Raw genomic sequence first — 15,994 nt, forward strand, 5'->3', positions numbered from 1 at the left:
CACAGGAGGCAGCGTCAGCCACCAACTTGGACGGCGTTAAAAGAGGATCAGAGAAATTCCTGGGCAAGAGGGCTATCGCTGGCTACTAGCCTTGATGGCTAGGCTCTGCTTCCACGGTTGGAGGCAGCCATGCTTCTCAATTCCAGTTGATGGAAACCACAGGAGGGGAAATGGCTTTTGTGCTCGAATCCTGTTTCTGGGATTCCCCTGGGAGAAAAGGTTGCTGGACGAGACGGGCCATTGGCCTGACCCAGCAGGCCATTCTTATGTTCTTAGGGGCTTCTTGCTAGGTTTTCACGAGCATGAAAATGGACGTGCCCCTCTCTTATTGGCCTCAAATGGACTCTCTGCTCCAGTTTCATCTCCCCGCTAGGGCCTCGCCATCTTGCTAGGAAATCCAACCCCATCCCAATGAAGCGGCCATTCCTTCTTGCCTCCTGGAAGGTCAGAGAAAAGGCAGGCGAGAGGGTGACGTGGTAAAGGTAAAGGGACCCCTGACCATTAGGTCCAGTCGTGACCGACTCTGGGGTTGCGGCGCTCATCTCGCTTTATTGGCCGACGGAGCCGGCGTACAGCTTCTGGGTCATGTGGCCAGCATGACTAAGCCGCTTCTGGCGAACCAGAGCAGCACACGGAAACGCCGTTTACCTTCCCGCTGGAGTGGTACCTATTTATCTACTTGCACTGGCATGCTTTCAAACTGCTAGGTTGGCAGGAGCAGGGACTGAGCAACTGGAGCTCACCCCGTCGCGGGGATTCGAACCGCCAACCTTCCGATCGGCAAGTCCTATGCTCTGTGGTTTAACCCACAGCGCCACCTGCATCTGGTGACGTGGTAGGAAGGTTCAAAAATGATGCACAGCATGTAGAAAGTGGACAGAGCACTCTTGTGACACTCTCGCCCCAACCTGCTTTGTCGACAGAGCGGACCCACGAACCAAACCCCCAAGTCTCCTGCTTCTTTCCCACCCCTCGGACGCTGTGTGCTTCGATCTGAGCCAATTTGCATTCATTCCCCAAGACGTATCCCGCTAACTGCTGTATCAAACGCTTTCGTTCACACCCTCCCAAATAAATCCCACCTTACGACGCCCTGTTTTGTGTGTAATCCTATAAAAAGAAAAGGCCAGCAGCTCTGTCAGGCGTGATTTAGTCTGCATAAACCAAATGCTTTATAGCTTTGGCAGCCGGGCTGGGGGGTGGGGAGTTGCGGCGGCGGCGGCGAGAATTAGCTCCTGAGCAGTTTCTCTCTCTTTATTAATTCAATTCCTTTTTCATGAGAAGCAGAACTGTGATTTAAAAGGAGAGGGCTTTTTAAAACTCTCTGCCTGCCTGCAGTCTAATGCTGAGTAGCTTATCTTTACTCGCCTCTTTTACTTTGGAGTAGGGCATTTAGGGAAGGAAATGGAGAAGGCTCGCAGCAAAGGCTGTCAATGCTTTGAACAGGGGGGTCACACAGGACTTTAAACTTGCAACAAAGCCTGGTGCTTTGTCTATAAAGAGCGAGGTCGACTGACACATGCGCCTCCTTTGATGCCTCTTCGCTCGCCGCTCCCTGAAAAAGCATTGTGTTCAATGTGACGTCCGGCACTAGCAAACTTCAGCCTTTAGTGCTCTGAAAGTGCGAAGGCCCTGGAGGCAGCTCCTTGCTTTCCACGTATGTGTGAACAGGGCGCTCTGGACTCGGAAGGGGTGAAGCTGCCAGCCTCACGCCGCGTTTTGCAACGCCACTGATGATTTGGGTTCCAGCAGCATCGCCTCTGCCCTGCTCACTGGTTGCCAACACCTCGGCTGGCTGCAGGGCAAGGAAGGACCTCTCTAAACTGAAAACTCAGGGATGGGGAAGGCTGCCCACTGCCACCCAGACTGTCCCTTTGAATCGCAGTGTGAAATTGTGGGGCAGGCCTCACACCCTGCCTGTCCCCATCTGCCTCAGACAAGAGGCTGACTTGCAAAATGGAAAACCGGGGCTGGAATCGCCAAGTCGGAAGGCTCAGGAGTGTGTCGATTCTGGCTCAGTTTCTTCTTTGACTTCTACAGTGGTACCTCAGGTTAAGGACTTAATTCGTTCCGGAGGTCCGTTCTTAACCTGAAATTGTTCTTAACCTGAAGCACCACTTTAATGCGGCCTCTTGCTGCCACTGCGCCACGGCCGCGTGATTTCTGTTCTCATTCTGAAGCAAAATTCTTAACCTGAGGTACTGTTTCTGGGTTAGCGGAGTCTGTAACCTGAAGAACAAGGCGAGAAAGTTATTTAAATGGATATGTATAAATATGCAGGGATGGTGGGGAAATTAAAGGAAGAAGGGAAGTTGTTGAATGTTTTTATTAAAAGAAAAATATTAATGGTGGAAATGTGCATTTGAACCTGAATGTGATTTTTGGAAATGGTAATAATGAAAATCGTACTACAATAATTTAAAAAAAAGAAACACAGTTTGTAAACTTCTTTTTTTATTCCAGTTACTGATTTTCTACAAGTAGTTCTTGCAGCAATAAAAGAAGCAGAGAGGAAGACCTTTCCTCTAATCAACGTAAGCCAATAATTCACTATCCCAGTAAACAGATTCCTAAGGCAATCTGAAGCTGCAGAAGCATAAGGCAGGGCTGGGTTTTTTGTTCAGCAGTAAGGCACGTGTTTTTCATGGAACATGGAAGGCCCAAGACTCAGTTCCTGGGATATCCGGTTAGGCACAGCTCTGTGTTAGAATCCTGGCGCCAACTTCTGAGCCCAGAATTTGCATAATACTCTTTCCTAGTCTCCACGATTTGTCCTGATTTTGCTAGTTAAGGCCAAGGGGCACAGATGCGGGGCACAGAAACCTCACCCTCACTTGGTGGAAATCTTCGTGAACAGATTCTCTGGCTTTGGGGGTTTCAGGGAAGTTTTTAATGTATGACATATTAGTGTATTTTTGGTCTTTGTGGAAACCCAGCCAGATGGGCGGGGTACAAATAATAAATAATTATTATTATTATTATTATTATTATTATTATTATTATTATTATTCTGGGCTTACACAATTGCAACCAAATCTTCAAAATCTTACAGGAGGGGTGGAGAACCTGTGGCCTTGCAAATGTTGCTGCACTACAACAATCACCAACCTGGGTTTGTTAAGCCAGTTTCCCTCTGATGCTGGAACCTGTAAACAGTGGTTTAAGTGCTGCCGACTGACCCAGATTGCAAGCCATGGTTTGATTGTGGTTTGACCCCCTCCCCCCTTTTTTGTAGGACAAAAAAGAACCATAAGATCCTGACTTGCATGTCCTTGGGAAACTGCACTTCAGCAAACTAGCAGGCCTCCTCTTCAGGTAGGTGCCTGGATTGGACTAGATGGTTCTTTGGGTCTCTTCCAAATCTACAATTCTTTGATTCAAGGAGGAGGAGGAGGAAGTGCTTATTCTCAGTCCAATAAACCATGGTGTGCTAGACCCGAAACTTTTAAGCCAGGTGAATTATCTTGGACAGTTTTCTTAAAAATATAATTATTCTCTCACTTACGAACTTTCAGCAGAATCAATATGAGCTGAGAACTTGTGGGGAAGGGGCTATTTCTGGTGTTTGGGGCTTTGTGCTATTAAAACATGATTGTTAGTCCATTTTCTGTTGTTAAGAACGAATTACATTATACAGTGGTACCTCGGTTTTGGAACGTAATCCGTTCCGGAAGACCGTTTGAGTTCCGAAACGTTTGAAAGCGGAAATCTCAATATGGAAGCCTCAGAATGGAAAACTCAATATGGAAGCCACGTGGCATGTTTGACTTCCGAAAAGTGTTTGAAAACCAAAGCATTTACTTCTGGGTTTATGGCATTTGAAAACCGAAAAGTTCGTCAACGGAGACGTTCGAAAACCAAGGTACCACTGTAACACATTTTTTCCATGCCACCAATGTGAAAATCCGTTTTGTTTCCGAAAGCACCCACAGCCGTTCAGAGCAAATCTGCAATGGCTTCTTCCCAAAGCCAACCGCCAGCGCTTGAGCCAGGTTTGTTGCCCGGGTCCTGCTTAGAGCTTGGCCATCGACTGCAGTGGAACATCCTTGTGAACGCCCTGCAACCACTCGATGAGGATCTTGTTCAAAGCCGCAGGCCTGAGAGGAAACAGGTCCGAAAAACAAAGACCTCAACCCGGTGCCCACAGGAACTAAACTGCTGCCAAGCCACATTCTGCAAAAAATTTTCACGCGGCATAGCTTTTCCATGTTCTTTTTCATGTGTGGAGGAGTGTGACCAGGGAAAGAACATGCAGACAATGCACAGGGTGGAAGGGAGCTGTTCTGGCGCGCTCCCTGGGAACAGGAGCTGCAACGGAGCTGGACTGCATCTCACTTTTGCCATGAGCACACTAGAGCTGCCCTTTTGCAAACCACAGTGACAATGGCTGAGTTTGCACGACACAGTAAACTGTGGCTTTACAGGCATCGCACAAACACAGAGAAGAGAAGACGGAGAGAGGAGATGTGAGAGCCGTCTTCAAATATCTGAAGGGCCGTCAACTGGGAGATGGAGCAAGCTTGCTTTCTCCTGACCTGGAGGGTAGAACCCAAACCAACGGGTTCAAGTGACAAGGAGATTCCTGCTAAGCCTTAGGAAGAACTTTCTGGTGGCAAGAGCTGTTTGACAGTGAAAGGGACTCCCTTGGAAGGTGGTGAAATCCTTCAACTGGAGGTTTTTACAGAGCAGTTGGATGTCCATCTGTCAGGGATTCTTTTGCTGTGATTCGTGTATTGCAGGGGGTTGAGCTAGATTGCCCCTGCTAATTCTATTATTCTATTCTATTCTATTCTATTCTATTCTATTCTATTCTATTCTATTCTGTTCTGTTCTGTTCTGTTCTGTTCTGTCCTGTCCTGTCCTGTCCTGTCCTGTCCTGTCCTGTCCTGTCCTGTCCTGTGGTGTAGTGGTTAAGAGCGGTAGTCACGTAATCTGGGTAACCGGGTTCGCGTCTCCGCTCCTCCACATGCAGCTGCTGGGTGACCTTGGGCCAGTCACACTTCTCTGAAGTCTCTCAGCCCCACTCACCTCACAGAGTGTTTGTTGTGGGGGAGGAAGGGAAAGGAGATTGTTAGCCGCTTTGAGACTCCTGAAGGGGAGTGAAAGGCGGGATATCAAATCCAAACTCTTCTTCCTGTCCTGTCCTATCCTATCCTATCCTATCCTATCCTATCCTATCCTATCCTATCCTATCCTATCCTGCAGAGGACCCAGAAGCTGCTTTGCTCTTCCACCTTCCTTAGCCTTGTGCCTTACATAGCTAAGTCAACGTGTGGTTTACCATGCCATAGGAAGCAGAATTTTTGGTTAGCCTTGTTAGGATTCATTTCCCGTGTTGCAGTCATGGGATTGTTTTTATCACATGACGGTGTATGTTTTCATTCCACATTGTGGGAAGTAACGGAGACAGGATGTTTATATTACTGTGTTTCCGTGATGTAGGACTTTTGTCCTTTGTTCTTTCTCTTTGCTGGTCTGATGCTGAAGGAGGAGGAGCTGAGTTACGATGCTCCGAGAGTATATATGTAAATAAACATAGTTTAGAGAAAATGCTGCGCTACTGAGTCTGAACGCTGACTGCCTATACTCTGCTGATCCTGAAGTGTGCCGATGCCTTTGAGGCTGTGATGTTCGGACTGGAAAAAGTTATTGAATCTCCCGAACGACAGATCAGGAGGCAGAGAACCTGCCAGTCGGGCTTGTGTCTCTGCCGGACTCCTACTCGTGTGTAGGACCTCCTGACAAGCCTCTCTCCTTATGAGCTGTTGGTGTGGAAGCTTAAACGTGAGTCCCAGTCTGAATGACACACCAAGTCACTGGCTTAGCTCACTGTGAAACAGGAGCAAAAAGGTCCCATTCTGCATCCTCTCCGGTTGCCTGCCAAAGATCCTGGAAGTTCCAGTCCCTTCTCCAGCAGGGATGGGGGCGCAGATGAGCCTGTGGGGCTCGGAGACTCTGCCTCTGTATATTCCCCTGCTCTTACTGGGCCCTTGGTTCCGGGGGCAGGGGCAGCAGGTACTTTGTGGGTAGATTCGAAGTTTTGTGGGGAATGTTTCAACAAGGTGCCTGCAAATGGCTCCAGCCTTTCTGAACGTCCAGCCTGCAACTCTTAAGAGCGGCTTCATCCCTTTGCATCCCTCCAGGTCCTGCACTGCTGACCTGGGAAAGGCATTAAAGGTAAAGGGACCCCTGACCATTAGGTCCAGTTCTGGCCGACTCTGGGGTTGTGGCCCTCATCTCGCTTTACTGGCCGAAGGAGCCGGCGTACAGCTTCCGGGTCATGTGGCCAGCGTGACTAAGCCGCTTCTGGCGAACCAGAGCAGTGCACGGAAACGCTGTTTACCTTCCCGCCAGAGCGGTACTTATTTATCTACTTGCACTTTGACGTGCTTTTGAACTGCTAGGTGGGCAGGAGCAGGGACCAAGCAATGGGAGCTCACCCCGTCGCGGGGATTCGAACCGCCGACCTTCTGATCGGCAAGTCCTAGGCTCTGTGGTTTAACCCACAGCGCCACCTGCGTCCCTTAGGCATTAGACAGGGATAAAAGCCTTGTATCACAATCCAGCTGTGGGCAATTGAGGGAATGGCTAAGACTAGCCAGCAAGGCTAACTCTTCACACCAGGGTGGGGAAACCTTTTCCGACGGAGGGCTGCCTGCCTTCATGGGGAACCCTTTTGTGCGTCACTCACCAGTAGTGCGTGTGGTCAGGGGCAAAGTGAGAGGAGCAATGGATGCGATTAATGTATTTGAACAGCAGGGTACATTCCAGAGGTTTATACAGTGGTACCCTGGTTCTCGAAAGGAATCTGTTCCGTAAGTCCGTTCGGCTTCCAAAAAAAGTTCACAAACTGGAACACTTGCCGTATTTTTCGCCCTATAAGACGCACTTTTTCCCCTCCAAAAATGAAGGGGAAATGTCTGTGCGTCTTATGGGGCGAATGCAGGCTCCTTGGCTTCAGCGATAACAACGCGAAGCCTCCGAAGCCTGCGCTCCGGAGGCTTTGTGTTGCTTCCGCTGAAGCCAGGAGAGTCTGCTCTTTGACGCTGGCGGTGGGGGAAAGCAGCGCCTCCTCCATTGCCAGCCCCAGAGGATGGGGGGCAGCGGGAAGGCGCGCGACGCCTTGCTGCTACTCTCCAACCCTCCTGTGGGCTTTTGCGGGAGATGGGAGAATTCCCCCACCTCCCGCAAAAGCAGGCAAAAGCCACGCGCTCTTTAAAGGGGCTCCGCGGCTTCTGCTGGCTTTTCTAGGAGGTGGGGGAATTCCCCCACCTCGTAGAAAAGCCCGCAGGAGCCGCGCACCATTTAAAGAGCGTGCCGCTCTTGGGGGCTTTTCCCCGAGGAGGGAGAAGGGACTGTCTGGCCGTTTCAGTCCCTTTTCCCTCCTGGTCGAAAAGCCCGTAGGAGTTGCGCACGGCTCCTGTGGGCTTTTGCGGGAGGTGGGGGAATTCCACCACCTCCCGCAAAAGCAGGGAGAAGGTCTTGGAGTAGCGCACAGGCTGCGTGCAGCCTGTCCACTGCTCCCAGAGCTGCCGGGGGGGGGGGATCATATTTTTTTCCTTGATTTCCCCCCCTGAAAACTAGGTGCGTCCTATGGGCCGGTGCGTCCAATAGGGCGAAAAATACGGTACTTCCGGGTTTGCGGCATTCGGGAGCCAAAATGTTCGAGTCACAAGGTGTTTGAGAACCAAGGTACGACTCTACATACACCCACACCCACAGACACTTTGCCACCTCCACCCTAGACAAGCAAGGGGCATTGACACACTGCCGGCACACATCCTGGCTTGGCATACAGGAGGATGCAGAAAAGGGCAACTGAGGGCTCCACCTAATCCAGCCTCCTGTTCTCAGTGGCCACCCAGATGCCTCCCCTGGGAAACTCGCAAGCAGGATCTGAGCACAAGAGCAGTCTCTGCTTCTCCGGTTTCCGGCAACCGGTACTAAGAAGCATCGCTGCCTCCAATGGTGGAAAAAGAGCGCAGCCATTGTAGTGAGAAGCCATTGATAGCCCTCTCCTCCTCTTTGCACAGTCCTCTTTTAAAGCCATCTAGGTTGCTTCCCAGTGATGTATGGAAGTGAGAGCTGGACCATACAGAAGGCTGATCGCCCAAGAATTGATGCTTTTGAATTCTGGTGCTGGAGGAGACTCTTGAGAGTCCCATGGACTGCAAGAAGATCAAACTGATCCATTCTGAAGGAAATCAGCCCTGAGTGCTCACTGGAAGGACAGATCCTGAAGCTGAGGCTCCAAGACTTTGGCCACCTCATGAGAAGACTCCCTGGAGAAGACACTGATGCTGGGAAAGATGGAGGGCACAAGGAGAAGGGGACGACAGAGGAGATGGTGGGACAATGTTCTTGAAGCTACGAACATGAGTTTGACCAAACTGCGGGAGGCAGTGGAAGACCGGAATGCCTGGTCCATGGGGTCATGAATAGTCAGACACGACTCAACGACTAAACAACAACAGGTTGCTTCCTGTGGCAGGGAGTTCCACAGTTTAACCATGTGCTGCATTAAGAAATACTCTCTCCTCTGCACATGCGCACAGCGGTCTTTCTGCCCAGGTGCTGCATCCACCTGCAGATTAGATACAATGTGCCCTTTACCACTGTGTTCACCCCCCACCACTCTAATTCCCACCCCATAAATCCAGGAGAATATTCCACCATGTCGTTTAAATTGGCAAGATGTTATACCTCCTTGTAAAGTTTGATGTGGGGGTTGGGAGCAGGCAAGAAAGAAAGACGACTCTGACCCTTACTCAGAGCTGAGCTGTCCCCGCTTCCCGCCCCGATTTATTCATCCTGCGCCAGAATTTATTGTCCCGTCAGTGGGGGGGATGTCTCTGCCGAAAGGCAATTCCACCCAGCGGCTCATTTAACGGTCTTCAAGAGAGCGTTGATAGTTGGGTTATTTTTTTACAGCTGCTGCGACATTAGGATGAGATGGAGGTTTATGGGTTGCGGATGAACAATGGGGGCAGGAAGGGGGTGAGGCGGGGTGGGTGTTCATGGAAGAAATAAAACACCTCCTTGCACATATGCACACACAGAGACATGGAAGAACTTGGTGCAAAGGAAACTTTGGTGAGGGGAGCTGGTGGGGGGCTTGGTTTAGAGTGCACCTTCACTGCAGTGGCCTAGAGGTCTGCAGGCACGCGTCACTCTACTGGGAAGAATTTTTGTTGTTTAGTCGTTTAGTCGTGTCCGACTCTTCGTGACCCCCTGGACCAGAGCATGACAGGCCCTCCTGTCTTCCACTGCCTCCCACAGTTTGGACAAACTCATGTTCGCAGCTTCGAGAACACTGTCCCACCATCTCGTCCTCTGTCGTCCCCTTCTCCTTGTGCCCTCCATCTTTCCCAACATCAGGGTCTTTTCCAGGGAGTCTTCTCTTCTCCTGAGGTGGCCAAAGTCTTGGAGCCTCGGCTTCAGGATCTGTCCTTCCAGTGAGCACTCAGGGCTGATTTCCTTCAGAATGGAGAGGTTTGGTCTTCTTGCAGTCCATGGGACTCTCAAGAGTCTCCTCCAGCACCAGAATTCAAAAGCATCCATTCTTTGGTGATCAGCCTTCTTTATGGTCCAGCTCTCACTTCCATACATCACTACTGGGAAAACCAGAGCTTTAACTCTACATATCAATGTCAGCAAGCTGATGGGAAGAATAGGGACGTGCAGCTGTCAATATTGGTTTCTCCCTGATGGGAAGGAGCCAAACGGAACCTGAGAGGCAGAGTACCTCCATAACTCACCCACAGAAAGTGGGTAGAGGAGAAGATTGTCTCCCCTTCCTCCTAACGCCAGAACTCGTGGGCAGCCAATGCAGCTGAATATTGGGAGATTTGGGACTGAGAAAACGAAGTCCATCTTCACGCAGCGCAGAGTCAAACGGTGGCAGCGAGGGCCACCAACTTGGAGGGCTTTACAAGAGGACTGGGCAACTTCATGGAGGAAGAAAAGGCTACCAATGGTTGCTAGACACAGTGGTTACGTTCCGCTTCCATAGTTGTGAGGCAGAATTGCTTCTGAATGGCAGTTGCTGGAAACCGAAGGGGAAGCGGTCTCCCTGTTTACCTCTCCATCTGCGTGAAGTGTCCGCACTCTTCAATGTGCCCACGGCTCAGATGTGGAATCTGGAAAGACAAGACACGGGTTACGACCCAGGCCAGCCGTAGGATAATAAATAAATAATAATAATAATAATAATACTAAATACCTACTAAAAGCATATTCATTCAGACAAGCCTGTCCGGATGCTTAGAAAGTAGGTGTGAGTTTTAATCAGTTTTCAGTCCGTTGTTATTTTAGCTTTCTGAAAGTCCTAGATTGTTGTTCGTTTCTCTTAGTGATCATTTTATTCATAGAATCATAGAATCATAGAGTTGGAAGAGACCACAAGGGCCATCGAGTCCAACCCCCTGCCAAGCAGGAAACACCATCAGAGCACTCCTGACATATGGTTGTCAAGCCTCTGCTTAAAGACCTCCAAAGAAGGAGACTCCACCACACTCCTTGGCAGCAAATTCCACTGTCAAACAGCTCTTACTGTCAGGAAGTTCTTCCTAATGTTTAGGTGGAATCTTCTTTCCTGCAGTTTGGATCCATTGCTCCGTGTCCGCTTCTCTGGAGCAGCAGAAAACAACCTTTCTCCCTCCTCTATGTGACATCCTTTTATATATTTGAACATGGCTATCATATCACCCCTTAACCTCCTCTTCTCCAGGCTAAACATGCCCAGCTCCCTTAGCCGTTCCTCATAAGGCATCGTTTCCAGGCCTTTGAACATTTTGGTTGCCCTCCTCTGGACACGTTCCAGTTTGTCAGTGTCCTTCTTGAACTGTGGTGCCCAGAACTGGACACAGTACTCCAGGTGAGGTCTGACCAGAGCAGAATACAGTGGCACTATTACTTCCCTTGATCTAGATGCTATACTCCTATTGATGCAGCCCAGAATTGCATTGGCTTTTTTAGCTGCCGCGTCACACTGTTGGCTCATGTCAAGTCATTCCTTTATCTTTTTTTTGTAAACGGCTTTGAGGTTTTTGTTACAATCGAGCGGTGTATAAATTTTACGAAATTATGAAATAAGAAAGTAAGTTGCGGGGAGAGGTGCTATTTGACTGGCAAGCAAGTGATGAGGCAGCCTGGGGCTGTCAGGCCTGTCACTTCCCGCCTTTCAGGGCAGTTGCGCCAGAGTCAGAACCGTGGTCCTTCTCCCTCGTTTTATCACCCTGCACTGGCTTCGCTGGAGCCATTTCCATTTTCTTCCTCGGCTTCTTAACCGAGGAGCACTGCACTGCCCTCCCAGCTTCCAATTGCCGCTGCCGACCCCTCTCCGCTCGTGATCTCTCGCCACGGAGAAGCCATCCAAGGTTTTAACCTTCAAAGCCCTATGCGGCCTAGGACCCTCGTACCTACAGGACCACCTCTCCTGGTATGTCCCACGGAGGACCTTACGGTCTTCAAACAAAAACATCATGGAGGTCCCAGGCCACAAGGAGGTTAGGCTGGCCTCAACCAGAGCAGGGCTTTTTCGGCCGTGGCCCCGATCTGGTGGAACGCTCTGTCAAAAGAGACTAGGGCCCTGCGGGACTTGACATCTTTCCGCAGGGCCTGCAAGACAAAGCTGTTCCACCAGGCCTTTGGCCAAGGCACAGTCTGACCCCACTCCTTTGGTAATCCTCACAGAACTCTAACCCAATGGTTGCCATTAATTTGATTTGGACTGAATTTATAATGAATTGATTTTGGAATGCTGTATTATTTTACTGTTGTTAGCTGCTCTGAGCCTGGCTTTGGCTGGGAAGGGCGGGATATAAATATTTATCATTATTATTATTATTATTATTATTATTATTATTATTATTATTTAGGGCTACAGAAGATCAAACGAACTGGAAGCCGCTACAGATGGCAAGAGGAAGGGGCATTGTGTGGTTCAATGCCTTTGACTTCATTTGAGCTCAGTTTCGAATAACTTCGGCAGCTGACTTTTGTCTTTCACGGACAGCCCCACGTAAAGAGCACTACAGCAATCCAACCCGGGAGGCCACAAAACAGAAAGGATGTTTCAGAAGGACGGCTCGGCTGCAGCAACCTGCAACTTCTGTGCATCTGCGGGCAAACATCACCCAACTGTTGCAGAGGTTGACAGCACTAGTCACTCACCCATTCTTCCATGCCTTTGCTCAATTTCGGGGACAGGACTGCGTCCCCCCCAGCAGTGACCATCAAAGCAGGAACTCTGATCTGTAGATTCAAAGATGCAGAAGGAATGGAGGCCAGTTTGAAGCAGTGATTAGCCAGGCATGATTTTACGTGTTGCAGAAATGGGCAGGGGAGAGTTGGCTTGTGTGGGAGATGCAGTCTCCCCCCACCCCAATATTTTGGGTTATACGGTGGAAATTCCAGAGTAGTGGATGTGCTTTCTGGGTCTGTTACGTGGTGCCTTAAAAGACTAATAGGTTGTTTGGGGGGAATAAGGTTTTGTGGACAGGAACGGCCCGCTCTGTCAGATGCATGAAGTATTATCCTCAAATAGTAAACACACAAGAGGGATTTTGGCCAAGAAATCTAAGAGACAGATTTTAGCTGTGAAAATGACTTAGGAGAGCAACTCCCTCGTTTTTCATGTGCGTTTTCCTCTCCTGAATGCCAACTTGCTCGCTCAAGACTTGTGCCAACCTGGTGCCCTCCAGCTGCTGAAGGGCACCAGGTTGGCAAAATCTGTGCTGGAGATAAACCTTTCGATGAAGATCTACTGCATTTGGCCAGCTAGAGGTTTACGGTGACCTTTTGGAGCTTTGTTCCAGGGCAAGAGGGTGGGAAAATCAAGGGAGTCACTTCTTCTCCATCCCTTACCTTCCAGCTCCTTGCACGGGATCCCCAGCGCACGTTCGCCTGCATGTTTCGGTACCAGTTCAGTGGTCCTCTGCAAGAGGCGAAGGGGAGAAGAGCAGGAGGCTTGTAAGAGGCCAGTGACAGAATCGTAGAGTTGGAAGGGACCCCAAAGACCATCTGGTTCAACCCCTTGCAGTGTGCAAACCACCACAAAAGAATCAGAAATCCTTGAGCCCCACAGAGCCCCATCACATGCAATGCCTGTTGGGATACTGCCGGGGAGACGGGGGCATCAGGCAGGCCCCCAGCTGGCTCCAGCCACCAGCTGGCAGCCGGACAATCACCGGTCTCCCTTGGAACAGCATCAATCAGTGACACGAGCCTCAGATACGTTTAGAGACCCGTGCACGCTCTGTCAGCAGAGTGAATAAATCTTCTCACAGCAGAAGAGGCAGACAGAGAAATGTGTAAGCATATTTACAGCTTTTATTCAGCAGCAGGAACAAAGGAGAAAACATATCTGCTTCCCTTCGTCTCCAGCAAAACAGCAAAAAGCAAAAGTTCTATACAAACGGAAGTTCCCAGCAGATCTGTGCTGAAAGTAAACAGGCATGTGGCACACAACAGTCATGCCTGTACTCTTTTACGGTGGAACGGAACTATATCCTAACAATACCGGCGCTCCAAAGTACAAGCTGCATTGCAGTCCTTGCGCAGAAGAACGGGAGAGCATGCCGTGCCAAGGCAAAGTGCCCTCCAGACCTAATTGTGGGACGATATTGCGTCAAACCCAGGGCTGTCTTAAGCATATGCGGCGCAGGGGTGCAAAGATCCACCCATCGCCCCCCCAGTTGCCCAGTCCCAGGCGTGCAGGAGGGCGGAGCCAGCCAGCAGCCTCAGCGCCTCGCTGGCTAGGTCGCCCCCGAACTCGCGACACAGAGCTGCCCACAGCAGAAGAGCCCAACGCAACGCTCCGACCAATGGGTGGGCTTTTCCCCAGACTCAACTCTCGGGCCCCGGACTCTCAGCCTGGCGCCCCTGAGAGCCTGGCGCCCGGGTGCCCCGCACCCCTAGCACCTATGGGCAAGACGGTCCTGGTCAAACCAACACTTCACATTGTGCCAGACAGGCCCATGAAGGGGCTGAGGGTCACAGAGCTTTCCTTTAAATTTCCTAGAGAGAACCTTGTGAGATGGCTTCCTTTGCCTTGGCAGGAAGCTGTAACACTACATATTTCCTTTCCTGCCTGGTCAGCCTCTTCTTTCTTCATCATGCTTCCGAGCTGGCCCCACATGCATGTCCGAGCTCTGCTGCTCACAGAACTCTCTCTGCAGCTCAGACACTATTTTTGAACATACAGTGGTACCTTGGTTACCAAACTTAATCCATTTCGAGAGTCTGTTCGACTCCCGGAACTGTTCGAAAATAAAGGGGCAACTTCCAATTTGCTGCAGGAGCTTCCTGCACTCAATCGGAAGATGCAGAAGGCACATCGGATGTTCGGCTTCCGAAAGACGTTTGCAAACTGGAACACTCACTTCCGGGTTTTCAGCGTTTGGGAGCTGATTTGTTCGGGAGCCAAGCCGTTCGACAACCAAGGTACCACTGTATATTTTGTACTACTTCAAGACTTGGATTATGTAAGTAAATACTACTTTTATTTCTTCACAAAACAATGGGAGTGTGATTGCTATTTTTAAGGGGGAGAAAACAGGTAATACCAGGAAAATACAGTCTGTCTTAAAGCATCTTGGATTATTGTTGCTAGATGGTTAAGTCAACCTTGTCTTAGTTCCCAAGATGCAAAGGATGGTACTCTGCTGATCTCACAAGGAAGGATAAGAACTAAACAATAAATCCTCTCCTACTGTCTAAATCTATTCCTACACAAATGAGAGCCATGGTTACTCCTGCTTCATCCCCTCCCTGCCACTCACCTAAATCCAGATTTTTGAAACTGTTGGAGATAGTACTGCAGCACAGGCTCTGGCAGGAGAGAACTTGAGGGTGCGTCTTCGGAAAGTCCTTTCAGCAGTCCTCCTGTGGTGCAAATGAAGGAAGATTGGAATGAAAGTAATGCTTTCGTGGCCATAATTAATTGCAAATGGCGGGGCCTGGGCAAAAAATGGCATTTCCAGACAGTCACTATTTTGTGGGTGGGATTTATAAGAGCGTAAGAGGTGTTGGTTTCTGTGTGTTGCCACTGTGCAGTGCTTTTGAAGTCACAGGACTCTGTTTACATTCCAGGGATTCCAGACTGTTGGAAGTCTCATGGAAGACAGGAGACGGATGTGATGTTACTGGTTTCCTGTTCCTTTGTTTTTCAGTTGCTCTCTGCTTTCACAGAGAGAGCATGTTTATTTCTTTTCTGTCTGCATAGCGAGAAATAAAAGTCTTTGCAATGTAGCTCATAAATCTCGTCACTTCTGCTGCTTTGAAACTCTGCTGAATGGGGAACATGCCTGGAGGCTTATCAAAGGCTCAGGTCGTTAATTATCGTCAGAGGCGATTCCGATGGACTCGACCGGAGGAGGAGTAGCTTGGTCGTAGTGAACGCAAGTCCGACAAGAGGAGCCTGTTGGACCAGGCCAATGGCCTAGAGTGTCCAGTATCCTGCTCTCACAGTGGCCACCGAGATGCTTCTTCTGGGAAACCAGCAAGCAGGATTCAAACCCAAGAGCCCTCTCCCCTCCTGTGCTCTCTGGCAACTGGTATTTGGAAGCACTGTTCCTCCAACTGTGGAGGCGCCGCATAGCCATCACGGCTGGCAGCCATTGACGGCCCTCTCCTCTATGAATTCATCTCATCTTCTTTTAAAGCTCTAAATGGCCTCTGCCCAGAAGACCTGAAGGAGCGTCTCCACCCCCATCGTCCAGCTCGGACACTGAGGTCCAGCTCCAAGGGCCTTCTGGCGGTTCCCTCACTGCGAGAAATGAGCTTACAGGGAACGAGGCAGAGGGCCTTCTTGGTGGTGGTGCCCGCTCTGTGGAACGCCCTCCCAGCAGATGTCAAGGAGATAAACAATTATCTGACTTTTAGAAGACATCTGAAGGCAGCCCTGTATAGAGAAGTTTTTAATGTTTGATGTTTTATTGTGTTTTTAATATTCTGTTGGGAGCTGCCCAGAGTGGCTGGGGAAACCCAGCCA

The 15,994-nt window shown here is 49.9% G+C and overlaps 2 protein-coding genes across 3 annotated transcripts in view; both read right to left on the reverse strand.

Annotated features, from left to right (window-relative positions):
• PTK2B (protein tyrosine kinase 2 beta) overlaps window positions 1–15,994 on the reverse strand; it is a 358,085-nt gene that overhangs the window by 52,168 nt on the left and 289,923 nt on the right. The window lies entirely within an intron of this gene.
• EPHX2 (epoxide hydrolase 2) overlaps window positions 3,994–15,994 on the reverse strand; it is a 110,023-nt gene continuing 98,022 nt past the window's right edge. For both annotated transcript variants that reach the window (XM_053383810.1, XM_053383809.1), the window contains 5 exons: window positions 14,784–14,886; window positions 12,868–12,937; window positions 12,175–12,255; window positions 10,081–10,139; window positions 3,994–4,097 (listed from right to left, as the gene is read on the reverse strand). In XM_053383810.1, coding sequence (XP_053239785.1) covers window positions 4,013–4,097; window positions 10,081–10,139; window positions 12,175–12,255; window positions 12,868–12,937; window positions 14,784–14,886 — 398 coding nt within the window. In that variant the 3' untranslated portion in view covers window positions 3,994–4,012. The remainder of the gene's footprint in view (window positions 4,098–10,080; window positions 10,140–12,174; window positions 12,256–12,867; window positions 12,938–14,783; window positions 14,887–15,994) is intronic.

This window comes from Podarcis raffonei, chromosome 3, assembly GCF_027172205.1.
Source record: "Podarcis raffonei isolate rPodRaf1 chromosome 3, rPodRaf1.pri, whole genome shotgun sequence".
Classification (NCBI taxonomy): domain Eukaryota; kingdom Metazoa; phylum Chordata; class Lepidosauria; order Squamata; family Lacertidae; genus Podarcis; species Podarcis raffonei.